Raw genomic sequence first — 15,881 nt, 5'->3', positions numbered from 1 at the left:
AGATCAGGGAGCCATGTACTGGAGACAGGAGCAGGGACAGAAGGGTGAACACTGCCTGACCCATTTGCAGGGGGATGCTGTCCCTTGTAAAGCATCCCTGTGTTCTCATGGTCCCACCCAAAAATGATCAGTGGTTTCACATGGTTCTCAGGCCAAAACCACCCCTCACCTCAGTAAGATCTTTAAGGGTTAATGGTTCCTGCTGCATTCCCTGCACTGTGGCTGTTCAGATCCCCCATACGTATTTTGGTGTGTAACCCTCGCAGAAGATCTGGTCATGTAGCTTACAGAGGCGCACTTGAGCACTGCCCAAATAACCACACGCCCCTTTGTCCTGTTTCATGTGCAGACACAAAGTAGCTGTAATTCTCATATGTGATTTGTTTTTGAGTACAGTGTATTGCTCTTTTCTGAAACTTTTTCCTTTTTTCTTTCTTTTTTTGTCAACTTTCTGCATTGGCAGAGCATCTTGGGATTGAATTTATGGGTATGGACCAATCATTCCTTTTAGCCTGCAGATTTTAGACCCTGAGATATAAACCACCACCACCACCTTTTTTTTTTCCCCTCCACCTCCCCTTTTCAATTCCTAACCAATTTCTTCATGCTTTAGAAGGGATCATACAGCTATAACAACAACCCTTGTCAAAATGTTAGTGGAGATCAACTCACTAAAATGACAACAGCAGTAGGATATTCCAGACCTGAGGAGTTCCAGCAATTTTGACTAGATTTTACATTTGCTTTTGCTAAGTTCTTCTAGGGTTGCTGGATTTTGGAGACACTGTAAGCACTAAGCAAAATGACTAACTAGTCTGTAAAAAAAGATAAGCTGTGATAACCACTGAAAATCCTACAGGTTTACAGTTTCAAGCTCTGGTTTCCAAGTTTTATATCTAAACCCACAGATAGGTATGTAAATCTGATGTACATGTGAACGTATAAATGACATATATATTCATTTCTAGGTCTGTAAATTAGAACTGAACTAGAAGCTATTTAGGAACTTAAGTAGAGATATACAGATAGACTCCAGGTCCTCGTGTCAACAAATATATGCACTATTTCTGATACCAAACTCACATGGCACCCAACCAAGAAAATTGGCAGGGGGTACTATTTTTGCATTTCAGTTTAAATATTATATAAATAGATCTTAGGAGACCTCATCATCAATGGACTGTACTTAGCTGACTAACATTTAGTAATCAGGGGTACAAATAACGCATCTCTTGAATAGGTCAACTTGGAATTCAGGTCAGTTTCAAATCTCCTAAAATTGCTAGTACATGAGAAGAGCTAGCCAGTGATGTTTTTCACACAGCTTTAGTTCATGTTCTTGATAAAATACCCCCCCAAAATATCATTAGCTTGAGCTGTGAACCGTGGAAAACCCATTACAAGTCCAAATTTTAAAAAATCTCTCACAACCCATCTTATTATTATTAGCATTATCACAAGACAATACTAATTCTCACTTGTAAGTACTAGATTGTAGTAAAAAATATATAGTGACATTAACATATGAGGAATTAAATAAAAAACCTTTAAAAAACTGACATGCAAATTTTGCTTTATATATGAAATTACACTAGTAGAACTGCCTCTTGGGCTGAAATTATTTTGAATATCCCAAGACACCTTTAAGAAGAAAAACTTTAAAACATAACAAATTTAAGACCATATATAACATAAATTATGTATAAATTAGGGTGATGTGAAATTAATTGCATAATGGGCATATTCAAAAGACTGCACATAGAGGGATTTAATGTCTTGACTTGAGTCTAATGTTGATTTGGTTTTCCTAGAATTCTACGGCGGGGTGGGGAGGAAATGTATTCAAACAATTTTTTTAATACTTAAGGCTAAAACCTTGGCTAAATTCTCACTGCACATACATTTCTCCATGGACTTTTCCCAAAGGCTGCTATTAATTTGTTTCAAGTTAGTTTGATGAGCAGCACAAACACAGCACATGTCATTTGGCTGGGCATCATCACCTGGCTCTATAAATGTTAATACTGGTCAGAGAGAGAGAGAGAGGGAGAGAGAGAGAGAGAGAGGGCAGTTTTGGGGTGAGATCTGCTATAAGCACAAGTGTCCCATGGGATTTTTGTCCCCGCTTCATAAAACTCGTCTGGCCATAAATAGAGAGGCCCAGGCTTGTCCTCAAGGCACTATTCTACCTGCAGAGCTGTGGCCAGGACCCTTGTCCTATCACAGCTGCCATCATCCCCTGCCACCCTCAGCAGCCCCCACCAGACACCCGGGCACCCCCCATCAGGACCTGCGGTCCCAGGCTGGGAGATGCTCTTAGCCAGGAGTACAGACAAGCTTACGCTGGAACTTGCTGGTTTGACAGGCAATATGTGGCCTGACATGTGCCTTCCCAGTCAGCCATTCCCCTAACAGATTGAGAGAGGCATGTAGCACTGTCATCCATGCACACACCATAACAACCTGGATCATCCTTAGGGCCTCATTTCAAAGGGCACAAGAGGGAATTAAGACAATTAAAGCAGACCCAATGGTTACCTCTCCACGCCCCTCAAGGCCTACAGTTCCAGGAGATGTAAGGAGCATTGCTCAGTGCTGCACTCACATCCCTCCTCCTTCACTTCACCCCCTTCTCCTGGAGTGGATGACAACCCAGGAATATCCAACACACAAATAACAAGCTGCAACCCACCACAGCCTTAGCAAGGCCATCACCAACCAGCTGCCCAGCTCATTAGCAAGAGCCTCAGCCTGGCATAAACCTCCTGGCATCAGTGCAGTTTTTTTCCTGGAGTATAAAAGGCCAAGCAGTTTCCACTATTAATTAATCTTCTTCTCCCTCTCTCTTCCCCTCCAAGAAAAACAGGTTGATACGTTCTTATTCATTTTGCTTTCACAAGCTAACAGCTGACAGCATGACCAAAAAAAAATTAATTAAATCAATCAAAGCATTTAAGCATTTCAAATTTTCCCCCTAAATTGCTTAGCACAATTCTCCTGTTTCCTGTGACATCCTCATAATACACCATTTCCATGGCTAACTAATAAGCGCTTTCAGAAGGGGCAAAAATGGGAAGGGGATCAAGTGCCACTAACTAGCCTAGGTGAGGAGTTATGCTGTATGAGAAATCCTTTCACACTCTGCTTCTGCCTTTTCTTTTTTGTCCCCAAGCATTTCTTCACTTTTTTTTTCTAGTCTCAAGCATGTTGTGCCAGGCCTGCAGTTGACTTCTCAACACTCTAATTTTGCCTTTCCATATACCTCACCTTCCTCTTTTTACCTTCATCCTAATTTGGTTTGGAGTTTCAGTTCCTTCCTCCCTTCCTCCCTTCCTCCCTTCCTCCCTTCCTCCCTTCCTCCCTTCCTCCCTTCCTTCCTTCTAGACTTTCTGTTGTCAGAGTTACGTTTTTGTTTTCCTTAATACATTTTTGCAGCATCCTAGTTCTACCAAACTTACTCCTTCCCTTTCCCTCCCCGTGTTAATAATGTGCTATTAATTTTGTCTGACAGTACTCATGACCTGTTTGCTGTTTTACAGTGTGTTTGGCTTGTAGGACAAATTCATTCCATGGTAAGGCACATTGTATCAGAGAAATTAAGATTTGTTTTTGTTTTGTGGTTTGTTGCATGGAATATTTGCCATTTCCCTATAGCAATTATAAAACTAAACTAGATGAGATCAGGAAACACATGTAAGAAATGACTGCTCCCTCTTCAGTAGAGAGCATTTTCTTCTGAACTGATGTGGCATTTATGACTTCACATTATTTAAGTGCCTGAGCTTGGACAGACACTTATGTCACATGTGAAAAAACACTGTGCATCTCTGTACCTCCTGGTGAGTTGCCCCACAAACCTTTTATATAAGCCCTTTCCAGCAAGAATAATGCTGGCATTTATCCCAAAGGCAGTGCAGAGCTGTGCAGCTTTTATTCTTTCTCTTTTTTTCTGCTACCATTATGACTGTGGTAAATATTGCAGTCTGAGCTCAGGTCACCCTCGAGTCTGGATCCTTAATCAAAAAGGATTGCCTACTTAATCAAAAATAAGAGTTGAGAAAAAAAACCAAGCCAGACACCATTTTTGTTGTCAAAGTAGGAATGTAAATCCACATCAGTAAGGTTATCATCACCAAGAAAGCTGCCACTCTAGATAGAACAGTTCCTTTGCTGGACACAAGAAGACACAAGTAGAAACTCAGCATTTCTCTGATACAATGTACTGCTGGTTGTTGACATTGCTGTATTCGTGAAGGAGAGCTGGAGAAAGAGTCATACTTTTATGACCAGAGCTCAAAACTTCTCTTTATTTCCATTGGTGATATAATTACAAGCCAAGCTCATGTCTCAAATGTGAAAGAATATTTTGAAATCTCTCATGTAAAGACAACTGAGTTATAAATTGACATGGGGGCAGAGGAAAACTGGCTATGAAAACAATCAGAAAAGATAATAAGAAAATAAATTTTCTCTTAAGGTCCATAAAAATGACCTCCATTCCAGCTGTCTTTGCAGAGTAAAACTTCCAAAGCATTTGCAAATTCATGTTATTACATTAGTTCATTGCATTTTTATTTCCAACAAATGCTGAGTGTTTGTCAATTGTGAAATTGTTTCTTAGATAATACTCTTGTTTACTTCAACAAACAAAGATTACTCTTGACTATAATTGTACAGATGATTGCTTATCCCCAGTATTGTGTTAAGAGTTTGTGGTGTCGTCCTGCTCTCCTCACAGTCAATGGGTCTGCCTGAAGTGTGGTGGCTGTGTTTCAGTGTGGCTGTGTGAATTTGTTCAGTGGTTTGTAGCATGCCGGCTGTTGACTGTGTGCTCCTTGCCTAACCATCCTCCATGTTGTGACCTTCTTTGTTTTTGTCCCTTTCTAGAAGCTGAGGAACTGTACCAGAAACGGGTGCTGACCATAACTGGCATTTGCATTGCTCTTCTAGTAGTTGGCATCATGTGTGTGGTGGCCTACTGCAAAACCAAGTAAACTTATCTCTTCTTTTTTATATCTGTGATTGTTGGTCAGGGCCTTCCCAGTTGACTAGCTTCTACTCCTCTAAGTTTTCATCTGGGTGGCTCCAGAGCTGAGGTGAAGAGAAAACCTGTGGTCAGGGTGCTCTAGTCCAAGACAGATGGTTTCAGGTCACCATGCCCATCAGCAGTTCAAAAATAAGACAGGTTTCTCACCCTTCAAATATGACTTGCATTTTTTTGTCTATCACCAGAAAGGAACAAAGCCCAACACTGGAATCATTGCTCTCCAGCAGTAAATTTTATGTATCAGCCGAGTTTGTTTGTACTTGAGGCTAGATTAATGGTGCTAAAAGTTCCTAACCACCAAAGGCCAAAGAACTGAATACAAAAGTGCTCCCAATGCAAAAGTAGGCACTTAAATGCGTTCTGCAAGTCTGTGTAAATTACTGGGGGTGACTCTCAAAAACACACGAGGCACTCTGGATCATAAATTACACTGAACATCAGCAGGATTTGTGCTTCCCAAACTTCTGGCTGCTTTTATAAATCTTCCCACCAAAACACAGAAAACTCTTATCATAAATCTTCCACATTTGTATAAACCTGATTTATTGTTGCAGGGCCTGATTGACAGTTGAGTTGTTGATTTTCCTTGTAGGACCCACTAATAATGGATGTGTTAAAAGGAGAGGGGGAGAGGGATCATTTGTCCCCCTCAGTGAGTCTCCAACCACACACACAACCTTTTTCCACCTACAACCTTGTGCCAGTCAGTGGGAAATGACTGAAACAGTAATAAAGAATCAGATCAATTACTGCTTTTAGAAATGGCAACTGGCAAACCAGAGCAGCTAAACAACATCTTTCCTGGTGCAAAGTTTGGTGATATCCCCATGAATCTCAACAAACATTTAGTCAGGGTCCTGAAGTATGGTGTTCTATCAGGGGTCTGGATGTTTTGTCATGGTTTGCCCCAAACATCAGCAATCACTGCTACCCAAAAGTGAAATGCTTTCAAACACAGCTGATGAAAATGAGAGTAAGCTGCCAGGTCATGGCCCTCCAAATGCAACAGCCCTTCCAGACTGTGAGATGTGCCCCTTGTGTGCCTTTCCCCTAGTAGGAGAAAACCCAGGAACTTGGGGAAATGCTGTGATGGTGTTAGGAGAACACACTAAATAAAATGGATTTTGTTTGTTGGTGTCCTTGCAAGAGACACTGCTGGTCAGATGCAAGGCAGTATCTTCTGACAATGCCTTTGCAAGTCATTTACATTAAGGCACAGGCTTCTGGAAATAAGCAAAGTAGACATTAGCTTTCCCATTATTATTTCTTCTTGGTTTCCTGGAATAATTTCTTTTTTTACTTAGTGTCCTTACAATCAGCAAACATGGAAGTATGCAAAATGGTGGGAAGGAATGTGGTTTCCTAGGGACAGATTCTCAGGCAATATATGCCAGAATCTTAGACCCATAGATGATGAACTCAAACTCCCTCTCAGTTTATCTACCATGCCAGGGCCCACTGGTTGTCCTCAGCATCCCAGGTCTCCAAGGTCTTACAAAGGTGTTTGCTGAGAAATGAAGTTAAACCCTTAAACCCATGTTTGCATTGCTTTTCAGCACAGGCTCATCTTTGGGTAGCTGCTCAGATATATCCTAGCACTGCACCCTCCATCCACCTTTATCACCTGTGTGTCCTAAGATGATGCCTGGTTACCCACCAAAGACAAAGCCCATATGCAGCAGACACTGTGTCCTGCTGAGACAGGAGCATTTCCAAGACAGTCATGTCTGCTTATGCCATTCATGTGGAGTGACATAAATTAAATATCTTCCAATATCCAGGCACATTACATGCACACAGAGAAAATATGTAAACTGCAGTGTGTCAAGTCATGTTTTCTTTGTTTTTAAACTTGTCTGGCTATCAAGCTTCAACATATTTATTGTTTCCCCTCTTCCTCCTTTTTGGAGAGATTGGAATAGTCCCCTTGAGTTCAAAATGGAATTGAAAATGGTTATAACTTACATTGTCCTACCCTGCCAAAACTATCTGCACTTATTCATATGGCTTAGGGAATTATGTGTATTTTAGCTCTTGCCACAGCGAAGGTCATATGCACTCTGCAGTGCATTGGAGCCTGCATCCGCCTTTCATTTCCCTGGATTCTGTGGCAGGATGGTGGAAATTCTCCAGCATAATGAGACAAAATTGAGGAATATTGATAAATTAAGTCTGAAATGGAATAGCTCTTTCCCCAGTTGTTTATTTTGGTGTTTTATTCAGTGTGTTCTCCATGGCCTTCACAGGCTCATGTTTTACTATGCTGCAAGTTTTGTTACTGACAGCATGTAACGGTCTCCTGAAAAGTTCTCTGGGGGAGAGCTGGAAGGATTAGCAACTGGGGGAGGAGCAGCTGAGGACAGGGCACAGTAGAAGCATCCAAGTCAGCCAGAGCCCATGTCATTAATACATGTGGTTGATGGATAGTACTACTGAATGCATTAGCAGCCCTGGCATCCACCTGGTAACCATGAGGTTCCAGAGTTAACTTGACGTTGCCATAATGAAACCTTCCAGAGCTGTCAGGATGGCAGCAGGTTCAGGCATACCTCACACACTCACTTACTTTGGATTTCTGGGGCTTCCTCTGCACCCTTCGCTTCTTTAATACATGTATGCATTTGAAGTGCACTGTGTAGGTAGGAGATGAATCTCACAAAAAAAAATGTATAGGTGCCACATTATGAAGATTATGGCATGCACCATGTTTTCTACTGGCCAGAAGCAAGCCCTGAGGTGAGAACACTTGTGGCAAATGGGAAAAACTATGCTGGTGAGCTGTTACAAACCTGGCCATGGCTGCAGTGAAGGTGTCAAGGTGGCTAGATTAAAATCTCTTAGAAAGGAACTCCTCCTGAGATGGGGCATGACATAGAAATGGCTTGCCTCTTCCTCGCACGTATTCCCATCCTTCTGTGGCCTGCTGACTCCTGGAAGGGGTCCCACACATCCTTCCCCATTAGCAGGTCCCCACAGCTCCAGCTGCAACTAGACATGTGGCTCTTCAGAGTTACTCTGAGGTCTTGCAGCAGTGGGGAAAGTGCTGACAAATAAAGTGATGTTACATTATTGTTATTATTATTATCGTCATCAACATGCTGAAAGATGCAGCTGCTCTCCTTTAGTCTATTAAAACCGTTTCTATGTTTCGTGCACAGGAAGCAGAGGAAAAAGTTGCATGACCGCCTCCGGCAGAGCCTGCGCTCGGAAAGGAACAATGTGATGAACATGGCCAACGGGCCGCACCACCCCAACCCACCGCCGGATAATGTCCAGCTGGTGAACGTAGGTCTTACTGCCCGCGTTTCAGCCAAGGCTGCCAGTGCCACAGCAAAGCTTGGGCCACAAGCTTTTAAACTTCTAGCTGCCTCAGGCTGGTGACTGACTTCTCTTGGCTTTCCCCACCCAGACACAATTGGGCACTTTGCAAAGTAAAATATGCAGCAAAATCAGTTATGTTTCTGCAGATAGCCAGTTTACTGGGGCGTGCCGCAGTACTGCAGCTGTTCCTGAGAATCTAGGACACCAAAAGCAAGAAAAACACCTCAGAAAAAGTACTAACTGCTTTACAGCGGGGTTAAGTGCTGCAGGGACCTGTTTCCTCAAACACAAATGCCTGGGTCTTTCTATTGCCTTTGGCCCAGTGGTTGATGAGTAGGGACAGTCCCCTTGGATCAGGAATGTGGCATTATGAACTCAGGGGTAAAAATCTGAATTAAGATCTCACCTGAACATTGGCAGTGGCTGGGGAGGTGTGGCTGGGGCGGATACTCCACTGGCATCCTCCAGCCATTTTTCAGAGTGGAGCAGAGAGTTACTCTTCAGCCTTGGCCAAGCCCCTTGGCCTTAGGGGCTAGGATTCATGGTGCCTGTAGCTACTTGCTCCTCTTCTCCCTTTCCCAGGGGATCCCAGTGCCCAGAGGGAACATCAGCTTCCTGCTGCCTCAAGCCATCCCTGTTCCATCATCTCTATGTACATATTTATGACAGTTCACTGCAGGGGCAAGCCCTGGCTCTGCTAGGTCAATTGCAATGCTCCCGCTGACTTTGGTTAAGGCCAAGAAACCTTTTCAGAAGAGTTAAGCTTCCTGTATTTCCCCCCCCCAAAGGACCTACATCCATGGTCAGATTATTAACTGAGGAAAAACAGCCCACCGAGGAGAATGCAAAGTCCTACCAGCAACAGCATTGAGGGGGCTCCAAGTGAGAGCTGTGCAGGATGTTGGACACTGCACACCTTCAGCCCCACTTCAGAAGGCTTTGGCCCATTCTGCAGATCACCCCCGGAAGAATAGGTCTGCCCTGGTGCTGCATCCATGGGCACAGACAGCAGCCATTTCCTGGCCAGATTCTTAACCAGAAAGGAACAATTTTTTCTGCTAACTACTACTTTTTCTGCATCAAAGAGCACTATTTTTGACCAATCTTTTAGTAAAGGTGTGTGTGGGGGGGTGCCTTTCCAGGTCTCCATCCACGAGGACCTCTTATTCCCTTGTTAAATATATATGCTGTTTATAGCCTGATTTGGGTGCAGACCTTTCCTATTTTCTTCACTTATTTCTTCCTACTTTGAATTTAGGTGGGGTTTATGTCCATGAATTTCCTTAAGTGTATCAGTGTGATTTTCGCTTGTAGTTAAGTGACGACATTTGTGTTTTGGCATGGGTAAAAAGCTGTGGCTTGAAGGGGAGGAATTAGAAATTATATCTGCAGATGTGCTCTGAATTACAATTTGTAAACCTGAGGTTTGTCTGGGTTTTTTTCAGCAGTACGTTTCAAAAAACGTAATCTCCAGTGATCATGTCATTGAACGAGAAACAGAGACCTCATTTTCTACGAGCCACTACACCTCAACTACACATCACTCCGTGACAGTCACCCAGACACCCAGCCACAGGTACGGGAGGGGGAAGGCAAACAGCACCTGTAATATCTGATCTCTTGCTGCTGCAAAACCAAAAAGAAGTGTAAAAGATCAAAACCAGAAAAATTGATGCTCCCTTAACAGCATTTTCAAGACCAACAATATTTTATGTCATGTCATGTCACCTAACTAATTATCTTTCCAGGAATTTACAGAGATTTATTTACTGAATGGCATTCCAATACTTGTACAATGAATTTTAATATGTGCAGATTGCTAAGTTAGTTACAGTGCTGGTGACTGGAAAGTCATCCTTCCCTGTCCTTTTATCCACACATGCAAAATCATCTTAATGTGTCTGGATTCATACAGTTTGCAAAACTCTACAGCTCCAGATACCAACCCGAAGGTTGTGCTGCACATCCTGGGCAGCAACCGGTCCCTTCTCCTGGCCAAACTTCTGCTCATCCGCATTTGCGACCAATGCACCCTCTCACACTTCTCTCCCTTCCTTTCCTTTCCTGGTTGCTCCCCTCCAGCTGGAGTAATGGCCACACTGAAAGCATCCTCTCCGAAAGTCACTCAGTGCTCGTCAGCTCCTCCATGGAGAACAGCAGGCACACCAGCCCAGCAGGGCCCCGGGGACGCCTGAATGGCATCGGTGGGCCACGGGAAGGGAGCAGCTTCCTCCGGCATGCGAGAGAGACCCCTGACTCCTATCGAGACTCTCCTCACAGTGAAAGGTAGGACACATCACCTCATTGCTTTCAGCTGACAAGACCTGGTGTTCCCAGATGGTTTGAAAGCTTGGAAGTCCAGGAGGAAACGCAACAGTGCAGCTGTTCATGTAGGGTGTACATTTCCTTGTTTGCAAAGATGAAGAGTTTAGTAGTAATTTAAAGTTTACCAAAAACATTTCTTCCCTTCTTTCCTCTGCTGGATTTATTCCCTAGTAGCCAGAAGGTCACATTTGGATAAACTCCACTGATGTCATTTGTCAGAAATTTCCACTGTAAAGTAAAAACGGATCTTTGCCTAATTACTAGTTTCTTAGAAGAATCAAGTGAGGAAATGGGGGGATTTTGTGAGATGCAAAAGGTGGGAAGAAAATAATGTAGTGATCCATAGGTGGAGGGCACTAAGGGCTCCTAAGCAGTTTAGAAATTCTGCCACCTACTTTCTGGGGGATTATCTCCCATTATCTCCTTAAAAATTCCCCATTATTAAATAAAAGCAAGGAATACAATGTGCAAGCCAGAAGAATCCAGGTTGATATCAAAAGCAGGAGTAGTTAGAAATAAAGTTCGCAAGGAGTTTACCAAGAAAGTAATTTTTATTTGAAAATGCTGGTTGATCATTGTCTAAGGTCTGCCTTGAAGTGCATCAATTGCAATAAAACTTTTATTGAAAAAGTCTTCTCAGCTTTAGGCTAGGATTTTGTCTCAAGAGCAACTCTGGAATGGCCCCAGAATAGCAAAATAAAGACTGAGAGGAATCAAGATATTCAAAGAGAGCTTTGCTTCCAACATCAGAGGCAGAAGAAAAGGAAAACAAAGGGTTACTGGACCAATTATCTGACCATTGTGAAATGTCAAAGGATTTGATCTTGTGGGATGTCCATGATGTCAAAAATGCAGCCAGGCAATCCCCAAGGAGACGGAGTTGTGTAGGAAACAAATCATCCTTTCCAAAGAAATGAATGTGCAAGTGCAGCAAAAGCCGTTTCTGTCGTACTCCTGATGCTGCACAAAGAACTACTTAGCACCAGGACAAGGCACCATGGCTGACGGCTCTCTGAGTAAGGCGTGTAGGGCCACTAAGGATAGTGAACCAGCTCTCTCCTTATAATGAAGTTATCTGCTCTTTAGCATGGAATTTAATTTCAGGATATGTGGTTCACATGACATAAACAGCCATGGCCCAAATCCAGCAGAGCACTTCGACAAAATTAACTTTTAATTGTGCAAGTAGCAGCAGGATTACTCACGCGGGTAGAGTTCAGCGTGTTTCTTAAGTGCTTTTCTGGATCAGGACCTATGGCAGTAAATACGGCATCGTGTCCTGCCTGGGAACCATACAGGCTGCATGGCCACATGCCTGCCAACAGCAAGTATTGCCACTTAGTATATGTGTGCATCTGCATGTCTTGGGAAGCAAAGATACTTCTCACTATCTTTCCACCTTTCCACACTGCCTGGGACCCCCGGACAGTCATTCTGACATAAATTGTTTAGATTTTAGAGCGTGAAAGGAGCATATGCCTTTTCCATGAGTTGAAAGAAGGCATTTCATCAATTACTGTGTTTCTTGAAGATTATACTGCAGATGAAAAGTGGCCACAGTTCTGCGATAATTCACCAGGCATTGTGAATAGCCTGTGCCTGGAACAACCGTGAAACTGGAGTGCAGAAGATAGCTCCCTGGGCATTAAATTAGGCTTCATCTATTTTTAGCAAGCGTGGCAGATTATTTCTGAGATGGATTGTGTGTGTGTGTGTGTTTATGGGGGAAAACCAGAGTTATTTGCAAATAAAAATTACTCTGAAACACAAAGGAATGCACAAGCTGACAAATCCCTTCCTGAAGCCATCAGATGTTGCTGTGCTGTGAATTGGTAGATGGAGGCTGTGCTCTCTCCACCCTCCAGTCCCCCAGTTTTTCACAATTTTGAAATGAGACAGAATTGACATTACAAGGCATTCTTTTGCATTATCCTGTCCCATTGCTGTATCCCATATGCATTTACATGAAGAGGACTCGAGCACCTGTATTTCAGAAAGTCCTTAGCCATCAATAGAGGAGAGAAGATCAAAAAACACCATGTCTGCACAGAAGGCTGATCTACATGGTGAAGTTGGCAGCATGTACCTACATAATGCTTGTTGGCTGTCTGTGGCTACACTCTGATCCCGTTTCACTGAGCCAGCATGGATTACCTCTTGTCGGCTGTGAAGCTGGATAAACCTATGGCCTTTTAGTCTTCCTTTTGGAACAGGCTAGAGCTGCATTTGTTTGGCTCCGGTGCCTCAGCTCATGGAGAGGAACTTGTTAGCACTGGCCCATTACAGTCTGGGGAATGTACCAGAAATGTGTGACTGCACAGCACCCTAGTGTGAGTAACTTGACCCTGATGGAAGCATGCACAGTACCCTCAACGCATTTAACCAACTTAAGTGTGTTAACCAAACCAGCTTAACTAAAATCCAGTGTGTCAAGAAGATGTATGCACAACACAGTTCTAGCTGGGGAAGTAGAAAGGCTTTGTTTTTTCAGACAATGCCTATTTAAAAATCTGTAAGGGATGAAAAGCTCACTCATGAAAGGAAAACTAAAGAATAGTTTCATTCATCCAATGCACAGACCTATTAATTGCCCTCTGCTCTCACTGCAGCCAATGTGGTTAGTTCCCAGTTTTGTTTTTCTTTCCTCTGTTCATCAGTTGATGTAAGTCAAGGTGCCTCTGCTGAAACCAATTCACTCCCTTTCAGTTCAGGGTGTGACCCACTTTGTCTTTTACCAGCAACTCTGGAAAAAGTATAATATGTGCAGCTGAGTCATAGATTGGATAAGGAAGTTGGATTATGATTTACTTTGGTCATTTCAGACTCAGAAAAAGAAATCACAAATGAAAAAGTAAATAACTTTGTTGATCATAGCTATATCATTTGTCTCAGTGGGCCTGTGTAAGAGACGGAGCTCTTTGGGACAAAGCTCTGTACTGGCACCTGAGCTTCGTTTTCAGAAATCACCTTTGACCTTTCAGAAATCAACCTTCCCAAACAAACTTTTGAAGGAATAGGGGCAAATTTTGCAGGGCGATCATGAACACTAGACCAGACAGTCCTCTCTGTCAGCATTTTTTCCCACATGAGGACAAATAACAGTCCATGTCTCCTTGCAGACAGACCTGCCAGATGTGGGAAAATAGCACCCAAGGAGAGGAGCAGAACAGAGCCACTGGGTCAGTGCTGCAAATCCTCCTCTTATTACACCTAGTGATTAAAATTAGCAGAAACTAGCTCTGGGTTTTGTTCAAACTATTTCTTCTGCCTCAGCCTGAGACAGTCTAGCCCAAAGAGGGTGAAAGCCCCAGGAAAACTGTCCCTCTCTCCTCCTGTCTGTTTGTGTACACCCCAGGTTCTGGTGAAATCCTGCTAGAAGTGCAGCAGCACTTTTTCTTTAGAGTTGATACTTGGAAATGCATTTTGTTTCTGGCCCCCCTCCCCCCGTCTCTGAATCCCACTCCTAGATTCATTCCAGGAAGTTACTCTGGCAAATAATTTACAGCATCTCCATGGCTCTTCTGAGGCAAGCACACCTGGGGGCTTTGCCATGCTCCTCCTGTTCACAAATGTTTTTGCCCAGAGGCCCAGAAGTCAGTGATTTTCTAGGATTAGTAGCAACAGGAAAGTTTCCCTGGTAGCCTGTGTGAGGATGCTGGACATATTAAAGGATCCCTGGTTTTTCCCTCCCCGCCCATCTGAGCAGCTGTGTTCCCATGTCACCACTGCTCCTGAGCTTGCAACCTTTCCCCATCTCTTTTCTTCAGGTATGTCTCAGCTATGACCACACCAGCTCGCATGTCACCTGTCGATTTCCACACTCCAACTTCTCCCAAATCCCCCCCCTCCAAAATGTCGCCACCGGCTTCCAGCTTGACCATCTCCGTCCCTTCGGTGGCAGTGAGCCCCTTCATAGAAGAGGAGCGACCACTGCTCCTGGTGACCCCACCACGGCTACGTGACAAGTACGACCACCAACTTCAGCAGTTCAACTCCTTCCATCACAATCCTGCCCACGAGAGCAACAGCCTGCCGCCAAGTCCTCTGCGGATAGTGGAGGATGAGGAGTATGAGACCACACAGGAGTACGAACCAGCACAGGAGCCTCCAAAGAAACTCACCAACAGCCGGAGGGTGAAAAGAACAAAGCCCAACGGCCACATTTCCAGCAGAGTGAAAGTGGACTCCGACACGACCTCTGAGAGCAGCAGCTCTGAGACCGAAACCGAAGATGAAAGAATAGGTGAGGATACACCATTCCTTAGCATCCCAAACCCCGGGGCGACCAGTCTGGAGCCGGCCGCTGCCTACCGGCTGGCTGAGAACAGGACTAACCCGGCGAATCGCTTCTCCACACCGGAAGAGTTGCAAGCAAGGTTGTCCAGTGTGATAGCTAACCAAGACCCTATTGCTGTATAAAACATAAAACACATAGATTCACATGTAAAACTTTATTTTATATAATGAAGTATTCCACCTTTAAATTAAACAATTATTTTATTTTAGCAATTCCGCTGATAGAAAACAGGAGAGGAAAAAAAAAACTTTTATAAATTAAATATACGTATGTACAAATGTGTTATGTGCCATATGTAGCAATTTTTTACAGTATTTCAAAAATGGGGAAAGATATCAATGGTGCCTTTATGTTATGTTACGTTGAGAGCAAGTTTTGTACAGTTACAATGATTGCTGTCCCATAGTATTTCGCAAAACCTTCTAGCCCTCAGTTGTCCTGGCTTTTTGTGCACTGCATTATAATGACTGGATGTATGATTTCAAGAAATGCAGAAGTCCCTCTGGTTGCTTGTTGTAGAATCCCCAGATCAAAAAGCCCTGTAATGGCACTCCTACCTTACCCACCCCACCACAAAAATACACACACACACACACGCAGAGAAGGAAAAAAAAAAAAAAAAAAAGAAAAAAAGAAAAAAAAGGAAAGAAAAAAACATAAAAAACCACAAAAAAATTTTTCTTCTATAAGAAGTTTTATTTGCTTTCCGTATATACAATGAGTTTTGTCTGCTCTCTGCCAGCCAAAAGGTTTGCTTCTTTGAGCACTGGGATAATAGTAGATCCAACAGCATGCTACTATTAATTACAGCAGGATAACAAAAACAAAAAAAACCCAAAAAAATCACAAAAAACCACAAAAACCAAAACAAAAAAAAAAAACAAACAAAAA

General features: G+C 43.2%; 1 protein-coding gene across 3 annotated transcripts in view; it reads left to right on the top strand.

Annotated features, from left to right (window-relative positions):
• NRG1 (neuregulin 1) overlaps positions 1-15,112 on the top strand; it is a gene marked incomplete at both ends in the record, with an annotated part of 174,461 nt that extends 159,349 nt beyond the window's left edge. For 2 of the 3 annotated variants that reach the window (XM_084278957.1, XM_084278956.1), the window contains 6 exons: positions 464-487; positions 4,888-4,990; positions 8,206-8,332; positions 9,814-9,944; positions 10,451-10,654; positions 14,461-15,112. In XM_084278957.1, coding sequence (XP_084135083.1) covers positions 464-487; positions 4,888-4,990; positions 8,206-8,332; positions 9,814-9,944; positions 10,451-10,654; positions 14,461-15,112 — 1,241 coding nt within the window. The remainder of the gene's footprint in view (positions 1-463; positions 488-4,887; positions 4,991-8,205; positions 8,333-9,813; positions 9,945-10,450; positions 10,655-14,460) is intronic. The other variant, XM_084278958.1, reaches the window with a different exon arrangement.
• Positions 15,113-15,881: the final 769 nt, after the last annotated feature.

Source organism: Gallinula chloropus (genome assembly GCF_964237585.1).
Source record: "Gallinula chloropus genome assembly, chromosome: Z".
Taxonomy (NCBI): domain Eukaryota; kingdom Metazoa; phylum Chordata; class Aves; order Gruiformes; family Rallidae; genus Gallinula; species Gallinula chloropus.
Note: the sequence above shows the minus strand (reverse complement) of the source record. Positions and strands in the feature narration are given on the sequence as shown.